We start from the raw sequence: 14,570 nt of genomic DNA on the forward strand, positions 1-14,570 counted from the left end.
ATTTGTCCTCTTCCATCACTACCTTTCCCTGCCGGATGCGCATCTCTTCCGGGAGAAGCGCCCACAAACAAACCCAAAAACGTTTTACAAGCTATTGAGACAGCCCGCAGCCTGGTGAAGCTGACACTCAGAGTGAACCGTTCCACTGAATGTGAGACTCCACACATCGCTGGTGCTTTGGGAGGGACGGTTGTTGAGTTGTTGAGTCGTCTTTTTCCACTTCCCAGCTCATTGTTTCTCCGGCTCATTTCTTTTCCAGGAGAGGAGTTTGCTACTTCGTAAATGGTACGACTTAATGATGCAAAATAAGGACGACCTTGCCAAGATCATAACAGCTGAGAGTGTGAGTTCACCAGCTTGCTGCATGAGGCGGAGTCCTGGAGTGGTGAGGCCAGAGCTTGGGGAAGCGCCTGGCTTCCCCGACTGGTGTCCTGCCACGCGGTCCTTTGATGACAAAGGGACTGGGTCATCATGGTGCTCAGAAAACACATTTGCGGAAACAAAATTTATGTGCTCTAGTGTATTTGTTGCTAATTTGCAAAAAATAGATTTGGGGGCTGGAGAAATGGCTCAGCAATTGAGACCGTGAACTACTCTTGCAGAAGACCCAAGTTCAGTGCTCCAAGCTTGCATCACGCAGCTCACAACTGCCTATAATTCCAGCTCCAGGGGATCCATTGCCTCTGACCTCTATGGACACCTGCACTTGTGTGCACACACAGCCCACAGACACACACAATTAAAAATAACAACAATAAATATTTATGAAATAGGTTTATTTAGAGCTATATGAACAATGATTTTTAATCACTCCAGTTTTTTTATTTTTTAAGATGTATGCTATTATTAATTCATGTATATGTATATATGTACATGTAAGTGCAGACAAGACTGGACTAGGGCTTTAAATTTCCTAGAACTCGAGTTACAGATGGTTGTGAGCCACCATAATGGTGCTAGGAATCAAACCCAGGTCACCTGGAAGAGTAGTAGCCAGTACACTTAGCCTCTGAGCCATTTTTTATATAATATTTTTTATTTATTGATAATTTCATACATGTATACAATATATTTGTATTCTATCAGTTTTCCTTTTCCCCAACTCCAACTTCCCTTTGACCCCTTCAGCGTTTCCTCTGCCAATTCCATGTCCTCTTAATTTTACTTTTGGTAACTTTAGTCCAGCTAGTACTAGTCATGGGTGTGAGGCCATGCCCTGGGGTATGGGCAACCTACAAGTGGCCAGCCCTTCAGATAAACTACTGGAGGCTCTCCCTTCCAATAAAAATTACTGCCCCTCCCCCACCAGCCATCAACTACTTATATCTCCTCAGCTAGCACTAGGGGTGTTGGAATTTCGAGTGGCTTGATCTTGTGTTGTTAACTTCAGCTGCTGTGACCCAATTATTTTCTTCTATTTGCCCGTTTTTTATTTTCTCATTATTATTTATTTGTTTGGTTTTGATTTTTTGAGACAGGGTTTCTCTGTAGCTTTGGAGCCTGTCCTGGAACTAGCTCTTGTCGACCAGGCTGGCCTCGAACTCACAGAGATCCGCCTGCCTCTGCCTCCCAAGTGCTGGGATTAAAGGTGTTTGCCACCACTGCCTGGCAAGTCTTTTCTCATTATTTTTAAGTTTGTAAATTGCACCATTAGTTTGTTCACAGAATAAGAGATTTCACACCACAATTTAGTGTTTGGGAAGCCTTAGACTATGCAGTGCTCCATATCCACCCCTACTGAGAGCATATGCCGATGGCTGTTCTTACGGCATCTTTTCAAGCCTAGGACTGCACCAGTGGGAATCATTTCCCAGCAGCCTCTGAGCTTTGATACAGGAAACTTTTCCTCTTCTTGCATCTTTGAATAACAACAACAACAACAACAACAAAGAGCTGTTCTTTTCTCTTTTCCCTTTTCTTTTTTAGAAGGCAATACGCATGACCTTTTCTGGTTTGATTTAGGGAAAGCCGCTGAAAGAGGCCCAGGGAGAAATTCTGTATTCTGCCAGTTTCCTGGAATGGTTCTCAGAGGAAGCCCGTCGTGTTTACGGGGACATCATCTACACCTCTGCCAAGGATAAACGGGCGCTGGTCCTCAAGCAGCCCATTGGTGTGGCCGCAATCATCACTCCGGTATGTAGTGAGACCAGCACGATCCAGGGTGGGAGCCTGGGTAGAGCGGAGGGAAGCAGTGTCCTCTTCCTGGTGAGCAGGTGTGGCCATCTGGCTAGCTTTGCCACCTGTCCGTGGTTTCCTGATTCCTTTCCTGGATGTAGAGTGTGTTTCCACATTCTCTGTGACAGTGCCGGATGTACTGGCCTAAGTGGCCGTGCATGTTTTCTGATGCCTTCAAAAGCAGGGTGACCTGCGGAGGCTTTTCTGACTTGGCATAGAGACTCCATCCTGGTATTGCCGAGCTCCTCTGAAAAGACCTTTGAAATTGTGTTATTTTTAATGGACTTCAAAGGGGACATTTTCTCTTTTTTATTTGTACCATTATTAAATACGTTTACCCTGTGATTATCATCAATAGCAAAACATTTGTGCTTCTGTGGGCAATCACAGGGGCAGGTTGTAGAGCTCCAAGAACTGTGAATTAAGCTGCTGCCTCTGCCCAGGTGGGTTTGCAGTACACGGCTGCGCACCAGCTTCCTCTCACCAGCCCTTCCTGGAGGGGCTTGGTGCCAACTTCTCTCCAGGGTTCGCCAGCTAGTATCAAGGCTGCTGGCCTCTCCTGTTCAGAACAGTTTTAGATAGAGTTCTCCTTGCTTCCTGGACTGATGAAGCCTTCCTTGAAGTTCACGATTGCTGGTCATGTGATCATATTGCTGCCTCAGTTTCCCCAAATCTGCAAATGGGAATAATAATAACAATGAGCTCATTGAGGTTTCAGAAGGATTTAGGTCACTGGCATTTCAAAGGACTTACAGCAATACCTGAGACAGAATACACGCTACCTGAGAGTTTGTTAAAATAAGTTTCTGCAGAGCTGGAGAGATGGCTTCTCTTCCAGAGGATATGTTTCCTTCCCAGCGCCCATACCAGATAGCTCACAACTACCTGTAATTCCAGCTCCAGGGAATCCTGTGCCTTTTTCTGGCTTCCTTAGGCATGTACAGACATATAACATACATATACATGCATACACATAAATAAGTGAAATTATTAAAGGTCTGTATATATCTATTTCCTATAAATATGTGTGTGAAAGGAAGTCACCAGCCATTTTCAAAGTCACATCATGAATACTTAAAGAGCCTCAAACCAAATCTAACTCAGCTCCTCTGTTTATAAATAAAGTTTTATTAGTGCACATGGGGTCCATTTCTGAGCCAATCTTTATGAGCAACTGCAGAGATGCAAAGTTGTGACAGAAACTCTACATCCTACAAAATGTGGCTCCCACAGAACACATTGGTCTAGATTTGTACTGTATCAAACTCCCAGACTGTACCCTGCTTCTGTGAACTTTGACCTCCCTGAGTCCCTCCAACTGTCCAGGGTCAGGTGTTCTGAAGCACAGCAGCAAACAGGCTTGCCAGTCAGTTATGCAATGGAGTCATGGCTGCCCCTGGTGAGCCTCCTATTGAATCCTGGAGCAGTCTCACATCCTCCCTTTGTTCTTCCAGTGGAATTTTCCTAGTGCCATGATCACCCGGAAAGTGGGGGCCGCCCTGGCAGCTGGCTGCACTGTGGTGGTGAAACCTGCCGAAGACACGCCCTACTCTGCCCTGGCCTTGGCGCAGGTGAGTTTCCCTCGGTGCAGCACCAACCAGGCTCAGGTGCATGCTTCTCAGGGACAGGAAGGAGCCTTTTTGGCATTTCCTCCTCTGCCCGTGTCTCCTGCTGCGCACAGAGCGTCTGTCTGGGCCCACCAGCAGCTGCTCCACAGCTCACACTGCTTTCTTTAGTAGAAAAGGGGAAAGGAGGGGAGATTGTCAGCTTCCTGTCTCGATACCCTAAAGGTGATGTTGATACATCATCATTTTCATTGCACTTCAAATGTGGGTGTTTCTCACATTTAGGAGCTTTCTTGTACTTTTTAAATTTTATTTTATTTATTTATTTTTGGGGGATTTTTTTTTTTTTTGACGCAGGGTTTTTGGAACTTACTCTGTTGAGCAGGCTAGCCTTGAACTCAGAGATTCACCTGCCTCTGCTGGATGAAAGGCATGTACCACCACCATCACTCAACTTTCTCTCTCTCCCTCCCTCCCTCTCTGTGTGTGTGTGTGTACATATATATATATATATATATATATATATATATATGTGTGTGTGTGTGTATATATATATACATATATATATCTTTAAAATATTCTTTGGTTTTTTACTATTTTTAAAATCTTTTTATGTGTATGTTTGTGTTCTGTGTGAGTGTATACCATGTTCACGCAGTGCCTGCAGAGGCCAGAAGAGGGTGTTGGCATCCCTGGAGCTGGAGCTACAGGTGCTTGCGAGCTCCCTGATGTGGGTGCTAAAAACCTACTCCAGATCCTCAGGGGAAGCAGCCGGTGCTCTGAGCCTCTGAGCCATCTCTCCAGCGCCAAGCTTCCTTATTCATTACTCCTGGTCCTAGTTCTGTCTGTATTAAGTCGAATCTTTATTTTTCTGCTTAAGCCTCTCAGGTGGCTTCACATGTCACTTGGAGTGAAATACAGATTGGCTGCAGGGGTCTCTGCCACCTTCCAAACTTGGCTTCCCTTGAGCGCCCCTTGTTCTTCTGTTTAAGTCCCCCTGGCTCCTGCTACTCCTCATATCCTGCCAACCTCACCCTCAACTGAGTTATCGAACAAACATTTTCTTCCGGAACACTCTTCCCCAGATGTTCCCTTGACATTATGCACTATTACTGTGTATACATACATGATGAGGGGACAGACACACATGCTACGGCACTCATGTGGAGGTCAGAGGACAGCTCTGTGGGGTCCATCCTCTCCTTCCACCTTTACGTGGGCTCCAACGTAGATCTGCAGGCTTCACAGCAGCACTTTACCCTCTGAGCACCGTGCCAGCCCACTTCGTGTCCTTCTGCTCCACACTTACAGAAATGGGGAAAGAATCTAGCATGTACTCAGCCTCCCCTGCTGTTACTGAAGAAATGAAGGGACATGTCACCCGAAAGGGATCCCCTTAGCATATCAGGTACTTTGAGATGCAGAAAATGTTCTTTCACGAAGAGCCACCCAGCCTGACTTTTGTACATGTAACAAGCCAGGAAGGTGCTATTTGGAAGGAGCGCTTCACCCTGGGAAACCTCAGGGTCGCAGGAGACTGAAGCATGAGACTGTAGCGAGCCAGAGTAGTCAGACGGTGAAATAACTGTATGAGTTTCTGTGGCCCTCCAGCCCCCAGTTGTCTCTCTATAACATTCCTAAAGCACTCTGTCCTACCCAGAGATCCACACGTCCTGCATTCCCTCACACATCTACTGTTCTTTGTCTGAAGAGCATGCACATAACTTTTTCAGAAGTTACTGGCTTCTGACAGTCGCTGTACGCATATAAATTTGCTATAACTTCTATGCTTTTCTTTTGTCAGCCAACTTTTGTATTTACTGGGATTCTACATCCAGCCAAAGAATTCACATAAGAACTAGATTTCACTGGTCTGGTGGTACGAGCCTCGTATGCCAGCTACTCAGGAGGCTGGGGCAGGAGATTCCAAAGGTTAGGGCTAGCCTGGGCAACTTAGAGAAATACTGTGGTTATTTGGATGGAAGGATCCCCAACAGGTTCGTGTGTTTGAATGTATGGTCCCAAACTGATGGAGCTACTTTAGAAGGTTGTGGGGACTTGAGGAAGGAGGCCCCCAATGGAGGAAATGTGTCGCTGGGCGTGGTCCTCAAGGTTTTTTAGCCTGGCCCCACTTCCTGTCTGCTGTTCTGCTTCTGTGGACACAGTGTTACCCGAGCTTTTGCACCCATGCCCTCCCTGCCGTGATGGTCTGCATCTCATCTTCAACCATAGCCAAGATAAACCTACCCCCCTCAAACCACTTCTTGTTGGGAAAAGCAATTAGTGATAGTGATGGCCAAATCTCGAAATAAAATGTGAAGCTGGAGATATAGCCCAGTGGTAGAGTGCTTGCTTAGCAAGCATGAGGCCATGGGTTCAATTCCCGGTACAACAGGAACGCGCTTGCTCTGCCTTCTCCTTCTCCCTCCTTCTTCAGACTTAGTTCTGCTAGGAGCGGTGCTTGGCACAGCACTAATACTCGGATGACACCTCTCTGCTTGTTTTGTTCTTGAGCCTTTGTGTTAGCCAGCTTTCTGTCACTATGATGAAATGCCTGAGGTAACTGCTTATGAAGAGGAAAGGCCTGTTTCATTGCTAGGTTTTGGAAGCTCCAGTTGATGATCCCTGCTCCTTTGTGCCTATGGTAAGGCGCCACATCACGGTAGGAGCAGTGTGGCCAGGCAGACTGTCCCACCTCCCAGCCAGGAAGCGAGATAAAGTGGAAAGGTTTGGTTCCTCAATGCCCTTTGGTGGTGTCTGCACTACTTTTCTCATTGCTGTAACCAAATGTCTTACAAAAAATTGGAAAGAGGCTGGGGGCCAGCCTCGACAAAATACCTTTCTTCTAGAGTGGAGGCGTGGGAATTTAGAAATATAGTAAAGAATGCAAAGATGCGAACAAAAATAATAAAATGCAGAAACACATAGTATAGTATTGGCTTGTCTCTTAAAAGAGACAGAAAACCATAACAATATTGGCTTATGGGTATTGTTTTTATGAGACTAGTAAGGTTAAAAACCTGGGAAGCTACTCCAGTAATCTCAGCACTGGTGAGGGTGAGGCAGGAGGATGACCACCGGTTTGAGGTCAATGAGGGCTACAAATAGAGACTCTGAGTCAGAGGTACAGCAGATTCAGGACGTACTCCATCCAGGGTCCTTCCTCGGAAAGGCCCAGGTTCCCAGGTCAGGTGGTTGGAGGGGGTTGCTTCACCCACACCCACCCCCCGCCCTCATCTCTGCTGAGTTCCTCTTGTCTATGCCTCCCTTTCTTCAACTCTGCCCCACAAGGAACTAGCAAGTCTACCCTGAAGTCTACAGTCAGTCAGAGTTCCTTGAGGTTAGTTAGTCTCAGAAACTTCATGAAAAGCCCAGGTCTGTTGGTGGACTGAACAGGAGGTGGCGCTAAAACTCTTACCCAAAATGCTGTATTTAGGGATACCTAATTGAGATACTTAGCTTATACGTGTGTATTCAGGGGGTTAGGAGTGTAGCTTAGGGTAGAGTCGTGCTTAGTAGGATGAGACTGTGGATTTATTCCTTAGCATATGTATGTGTATGTATACGTATATACAAGTCATTCATATACATACGTGTATATGTGGACCTGCAATAAGGTTTTATTGGTGCTGATATTAATATATATTAATTTTATTACATTTATTTGTCTCTCTCTGTGGTGTGTGTGTGTATGTGTGCACCCGAGTATGTGTGGAAGTCTATATCCAAATAAGAAAAGGCATTGGATACCCTGGAGCTGGAGAATGATAAGTTGTGGGTGATTGGAACTAAACTCAGGTTCTCTGGAAGAGCTGTACATGTTATAATCACTGAGCTGTCTATCTGGTCCATAATATATATTTTGGGGAGCATAGGGTCTCCTATAGCCCAGGCTGGCCTTGAACTCACTATGTAACTGAGAATGACCTTAAGTTTGTGATCCTCTTGCCTCTACCTCTGAAGAGTAGGGGTTATAGACACGCACCCATATCTGGTTCACCTCGGTATGTTTTTATTCTATTCAAAGGCAAGCTTATATTTTACAGTGTGTTCTGGACTAACCATGTTTATTTCTGATTCTGTTTGTTTTGCTTTCCAGTTCAATCCATGTTATAGTGTGTTTGCTATTTCTCTTTAAAGCTTGCAAACCAGGCAGGAATTCCTCCAGGTGTCTATAATGTCCTTCCCTGCTCTAGAACCAAGGCCAAGGAAGTGGGAGAGGCGCTATGTACCGATCCGCTAGTGTCCAAAATTTCTTTTACTGGCTCAACAGCAACAGGAAAGGTATGTGATGTCAGAGTCAGACAAGTGTTGTAATGCTTTCTATGTACAGAGTATGAAATTACTATTTTATGTTTTGGTTTTGTTTTAATTGAAACAAGGTCTACATAGCCCTGGCTGCCCAGGTACTTGCTATGAAGACCATAGTGGCCTTGAACTCACAGAAACCCACTTGTCTCTGTCCCCCAAGGGCTGGTACTACAGGAATGTACCACCACACCTGAACTGTCATGTAAGTTTAGAATTGGTATTAGGGTTCAAAACTCAAGACAGTGTTGGCGTTGTTACCTTTGGCAGTGTCCCAGCTCATAGCATTACTGACTCCTTCCTCGCCGTCAGTAAATAATTGCTTTTAGTTTCCTACTACCGTCCTGGTGGAGTCTTTTTTAATTGAATCTAATGAGATAAGAGTCTGTATTCTCCAGAATACATTTTACTCATGTATGGAACTCTCAAAGAATATATATATATATATATATTCATTATAAATTATAAAGAAATATATTCTCATGTCTCCCCTTTCTTATATAAAATGATATATAAAGTAAGGTGACCTTGCATACACCTTAAATTTTTTATTATTGGGGTAATTTTGTAAAACAAATTGGTTTAAAAAATTGTAAAACAAATTGGTTAATTTGTTTTACAATTTTTTTAAGCAATTTGTTTTTTTGTTTGTTTGTTTGTTTTTTGGGTTTTTTTTTTTTTTTTTTTTTTGGTTTTTCGAGACAGGGTTTCTCTGTGGCTTTGGAGCCTGTCCTGAAACTAGCTCTATAGACCAGGCTGGTCTTGAACTCACAGAGATCCACCTGCCTCTGCCTCCCGAGTGCTGGGATTAAAGGCGTGCGCCACCATCGCCTGGCTTTTTGTTTTGTTTTTAAAAAGGTTTAGCAGCCTTAGTTTTCTGTTGTTACAAAATACATGAGAAAGATAACTTAAAGGAGGAGGGAATGATTTGTGGGATGTTTTGGAGGTTTCAGGCCATGGTCAATTGGCTCTGTTGCTCTTAGCCCTACAATGAGGCAGAAGCATCATGGCAGGAGGCATTGATGAAGAAGAGCTACTCACCTTATGGTGACCAGGATGCAAAGAGAGAAGAAAGGTCCAGGACCAGATACAGCCTCCAAACACGTTTGTTTGCCCATGACCTCCTTCCTGAGCTAGACCCCAGCCCCCAGGAATAGCGCACACAGCTATGAACTCCTCCTGTCTAATCAGCTATCAATGGGACCATCAGCTGGTGACCAAGTTTTAAACAGCAGGGAGAAAGGTACTTTCTAGGCAAACAGTCACACCCTGTAAGTTGATCTGGATGCTCACAGTGTTCTCCCGCTGCACCCCATGCAGGTCCTGCTGCATCATGCAGCAAATTCTGTGAAACGTGTCTCCATGGAGCTGGGCGGCCTCGCCCCATTCATTGTCTTCGACAGTGCCAACGTGGACCAGGCTGTCGCGGGAGCCATGGCATCTAAGTTTAGGAATGCTGGCCAGGTGAGTCATGCAGAATGTTCCAGGGCTGGAATTAGGGTGTGTGTTTTACAAAGACCCTAGCACCACCATGGCCTTGCCTCTCTCCCGGGTTCCTTTGTTAGTTCATGCACTCATTCTGTGAGCAAACATTTAACGAGTAGTTTCTCTCAGGTACTAGTTAGGCTTCTATTGTCCAAAGAGATGTAAGAGATAGTCTGTTGCTTCAGAGAGTTTCGAGAATTGCATATCTTTATTTATGTACATGTGTGTGATGTATGTGTATGAATACACATGTGTGTAGGCCCATGACCATTCTGAGCATGTGCAGAAGCCAGAGGAGGATGCCTGGTACCCTACTTAGTTGTCTTGAGGGAATGGGGGAGCTTACGCTTTCCTAGGAAATCCTAGATGTCAGATTTGACAGGCACCTTCAAGACTTCTGGTATAAACCTAGGAGCTGAAAGCAAAAAGAATGAGTGACTTGGATCATCCTCAGAGTCCCAGAGGTGGGAGCCAAGGGTCCCATTTCCATGATGTTGCTCTAGCCACTGCCAGAAGCTGGCTGCTTAAGACATACTCTTAGACAGCCAACCATATTCTTAAACCAAAGTACAACCAACAAGTCGAAGATCACTGGCTTTTATTTTTTGAACAGACAGGAACTCCCTGTGTAGCCCAGCCTGACACTGAGCTTGCTCTGTAGCACAGGGCATCTGGGGAACTCAACCCTCCTGGAATTAAAAGGCTTGTGCTGCTATGTCCAGCCCAGTGAGCTGTTTAAATGCTTTCCTGAGATAAATAGCCTCAAAGGGTTATGTGTGAAAAGGGAGGTTAGTGGTGCAAACTATTCTGTATAGCTTTTCTTCCTTTGGGAATTCATTTTCCCTTTTCACATAACCTAAATAGTTTTTGTTGTTGTTTATTTTACAGAATTAGAAATTTTTTAAAGTAAACACAAAATGTCAGCAGAGTTTTACTACAGAGCAATGGTGTAAACTGTGCTAAACCAATAAAAATGCAAATAATACAGTTATAGGTGTACTTATTTCTTCTAGGAAAACACAATAAGGAAAAACCAATTTATCAATGATAACTACATTTTCTATAGTATAGTTATGTTTTATCATTTTAAAATATGAAGTCTACTTGAACAAATAATAAGCCAATCTCAATAATTTAAGATAGCCTTTAAAAAAAAGAGATTTTATTTTTTATTCACAAATATTCAGCCAATAAACTTTCTAAAGTTGCAAATTTATGAGCTTCCAAAAAAGATTAATATTTTGTTTTATAAGTGTAAATGTTTACTTGCATGCATGTATGTACACTATGTGTGTGCCCAGTGTCCCAGAGGCCAGAAGAGAATATCTGAGCCCTAGAACTGTTGTGAGCTTCCATGTGGGTGCCAGGAACTGAACCTGGGTCCTATCGAATACTCCTAACCTCTGAATCACCTTTCCGGGTTCAGTTTGTTTGTTTGTTTGTTTGTCTCTTTTGTTTTGTTTTGTTTTGGCGGTGCTAGGAATAGAACCCATGGCCTACATATACCGGACAAGCAATCTACCACAAAAATTTATCCCCAGTCTTTTTTTATTATGATTATTTTTAATTATGTGTATAAATGTGTGTCCACGTGTGACCAGAAGAGGGCATCAGATCCTGTAGCCTCTGAATTACAGGCAGGTGAATCTGCCAGCATGGGCGCTGGGAGGTCCTCCTACAAGAGCAGTAATAACTGTGGAGCCATCTCCCCTGCCCCAAAAGAAAGGCTTCGTATCAATTTTTGAAATCACAGTTTCAGCAGAACACTTGGAAGGATTGAGCTGGAGGGTATGTGTTATTGTTTGACCCCATTCCTTCTAGCCTGTGCTTGCCGCTGCTGCATCCCTGTCCATCAGGAACGTTACGACCTTTGTCCTTTGACCCCATCTGCTCTCTGAGAGTGTAGTGAATGGCTCGTTTTCTGGTTACCTGGGTTTTGTTCACACAGCTGTTTATTCTCGCTGATATGTTTAGCTCTAGATGGTGGTAGCTATGGGAAGACCTGGACAGGTATGTTCACTCGGTGCATGTATTCTCCACCTGGGGACAACGTAGAAGACAAGACTCGTGAGAACCATTTGGGAAGGGTTAACTTACGTTTCTTGGATCAGTCGATTCTGAAAAACTGTGGGTTTGTTTTGTCTTCTGTCTAGACTTGTGTTTGCGCAAACAGATTCTTGGTACAACGGGGCATCTATGATTCCTTTGTGAAGAAGTTTGCAGAAGCCATGCAGGAAAGCCTGCGTGTGGGTAACGGATTCGAGGAAGGAATAACTCAGGGCCCATTAATTAATGAGAAAGCAGTAGAAAAGGTGAGTTGGTCTTATTACCTGCTTTTTTTTGTGATGTCAATATCAAAAGATGTCAGTATCAAAAGTTAAATAAAGGTGTTTTCATAAGGTCCCTGGCAAGGCTGTTTTGAAAATAATGGGAAAAATAAAAAAGATTAAAAAATTTTTTTTTTACCACTACCAATGTGTAGGATTGGATGGTGGTGTCTGGACATGCACTTCCCACCTCTACCTGACATCAGGTCTTCTGCCCTCCCTAAGTTTTCTGTCATAGAAAGTTTTTCCCCTGATGTCCTTCCAGAAGAATTCTAACGAAGGCACCCAGAAGAGGCACAGAGAGTCCCGGGCGTCCCGCTAAGTGATGACAGAGGGAAGTCACTTTTAGGAAGGAATTGTTTGTGGAACATCACAGTTTGGGTGACCAGCAGGGTGAGGTTTCTCTTTGTTACACTAGAGTTAGTTTGGCTTTAGCTTCATTCTTATTACGTTTATTGACTCTGTGTGTCTGAGCGTGAGTATGGGGGAGCAGGGCACATGGATGCCACAGCACAGCTGTAGATGTCAAAGGACAAATTGCTGGAGTCCTCTCTTCTACCGTGTGGGTCTCAGGGACAGAACTTGGGTTCTCAGGATCGGCAGGGAGCACAATTACCTGTCAAGCCACCTTACCAGCCCTGGTTTTAGCTATTTTGGTTTGCTTAAGTTATCATTAAAATTAATTCATTAATTCATACTGGTGTTTTCGTACATATATTTCATTATACTTCATTCTTACCTCCTCCCTGGCTCCCCTCCTCCCAGCTCCCTCCTTATTCATTCCTTTCCCCCAAGTAGTCCCCACTCTGCTTTTATATCACATATGTCCCATGTTTTCTTCTCTTGTTTTTTTTTTTTTTTTAATCTTTCTAAGAGCCAGAAAGTGAAGGAGCCAGAGGGGTGGCTTAGAGGTCAAGAGCTCTCACCACTTTTGCGAGCTCACAGGCAGTTATAAACTACTCAAAATAGGTGCAAGGAACCAAACTAGAGCCTTCTGAAAGAGAAGCAAGTGCTCTTAACCACTGAGCTATCTCTACAGATTCTCGCTAATGTCTTTTGATTGTGGGCTTTCTCTTAGGTGTGATTTGATCGTGAGTTGCTCTGTTCATCCTTGCCTTTGGAGCGGTAGGCTGTACCATATCTAGCCTGTACACACAGCGTATAGACTAGGTATGCAGTGTGCTAGGCCATCTGGGTTTGTATCAAAGCACTGTATGATGTTTGTTCAATAGTGAAATTAGCTAAGGGCACATTTCTGAGACAGAACATCTGTCGTAGGTAAGCAATGCCTTTGTATTGGCAATGTATCTAAACATCCCTTCAACCCAGATAAAAGTGGACAAGTGAACCTAAGGAAGTGCAAGTAGCCCAGCTTGCAGCAAAGGCAAAGCTAATATGTATATAGTTTTTGCTGTTTAACATTTGAAGAGATTGTACAGTTTAGAAAATGTCCTCATGCCGCCTTACCTAGTGCCCCTCTCATCTCACAGGTAGAGAAGCATGTGAAAGACGCGGTTGGCAAAGGGGCCACCGTTGTGACAGGCGGGAAGCGACACCAAAGCGGGGGAAATTTCTTCGAGCCCACCTTGCTCAGCAATGTCACCAGGGACATGCTCTGCATCACTGAAGAGACCTTTGGGCCGCTGGCGCCGGTTCTCAAGTACGGTCCTTCATAGTGGAAGGGAGGAGGAGACTGGAAAGGGGGAGCCGATCTAAGAGCAGTTTCTGCCGTTTGAAGGGTGGGGTGGGAGGACTGAGCCACGCAGTCGGAGCTGCGCTGTATCAGTTGAGTTTATAACATTTTGGATTTGATTTTTGTGGTTGTGGGTCAGCCCTGGGAGCTGTTTCTTGGGAGCTTAGATATTTAGTTAGGGTCCCTCACTGGAACCTGGGGCTCCCCAGTTAGAGCAGACTGGTTAGCTAGCAATTCCGGGGATCCTTCTGTGTCTGTCTCCCCAAACCTGGGATTATAAGCACTGGCCACCACAACTGGGTTTTCACATTGATTTGGGGGTCAAACTCAGCACTTCACCAACAGAGCCAGATACCTCCCAAGTCCCTAGTCCCAGTTTAGGTGTTTGAGTTTTGTCTTTGTAACCCAGCTTGCCTTAGGCTCTCAACCTTTTTGCCTTAGCCTCCTGAGTGTTGAGATAATAGGCGTACACCATACCCAATTTCAAGCACAAAATTCATCAGACTCCTTCATTTAGTTTCTTGCTACCTCTAAATGTACTTTTTTCCCCTGATGGAGCGTACCTTCCAGGTTCTCTCATAGCAGTCTGAGGGAAATGAACTCTGAGCTCGTGTGATCTTTTATCCCACCTTACCAAGTAAATAATAGTTTCCCTGGATAATTCTCAGGTCATTGCTCTGAAAATACTTCTCTATCTATTTGGATCCAGGGCCTGGAAGGGCTCAGAAGAGAGCATCAGATCTCTGGGACTGGAGTTACCAATTGTGAGCCACCATGTGGATACTGGGAATCAAACCCAGGTCCTCTGCGAGAGTAACAAGTACACTTACGAGCCAGCACTCCAGCACCCAGTAGTCTTTCATATTTGCGTCTGTGTGTGTGTGTGTGTGTGTGTGTGTGTGTGTGTGTACACTACTACCCAGTAGTCCTTAGTCCTTTTCTTAAAAGATTTTAACAGTGCCTCTACCAAGTTGGTCTGTCTTTCCCATTCTCTTAGTAAAAATGGGCCATGTTGAC

The 14,570-nt window shown here is 44.5% G+C and overlaps 1 protein-coding gene across 2 annotated transcripts in view; it reads left to right on the forward strand.

The window, feature by feature from the left end:
- Aldh5a1 (aldehyde dehydrogenase 5 family member A1) overlaps positions 1-14,570 on the forward strand; it is a 33,159-nt gene that overhangs the window by 12,755 nt on the left and 5,834 nt on the right. For both annotated transcript variants that reach the window (XM_041632733.1, XM_041632734.1), the window contains exons 2-8: positions 260-343; positions 1,963-2,133; positions 3,630-3,746; positions 7,881-8,024; positions 9,369-9,512; positions 11,687-11,845; positions 13,351-13,520. In XM_041632733.1, coding sequence (XP_041488667.1) covers positions 260-343; positions 1,963-2,133; positions 3,630-3,746; positions 7,881-8,024; positions 9,369-9,512; positions 11,687-11,845; positions 13,351-13,520 — 989 coding nt within the window. The remainder of the gene's footprint in view (positions 1-259; positions 344-1,962; positions 2,134-3,629; positions 3,747-7,880; positions 8,025-9,368; positions 9,513-11,686; positions 11,846-13,350; positions 13,521-14,570) is intronic.

This window comes from Microtus oregoni, unplaced genomic scaffold (assembly GCF_018167655.1).
Source record: "Microtus oregoni isolate MIOR12 unplaced genomic scaffold, Mior012 000042F_ref0000377, whole genome shotgun sequence".
In the NCBI taxonomy this organism is placed as follows: Eukaryota; Metazoa; Chordata; class Mammalia; order Rodentia; family Cricetidae; genus Microtus; species Microtus oregoni.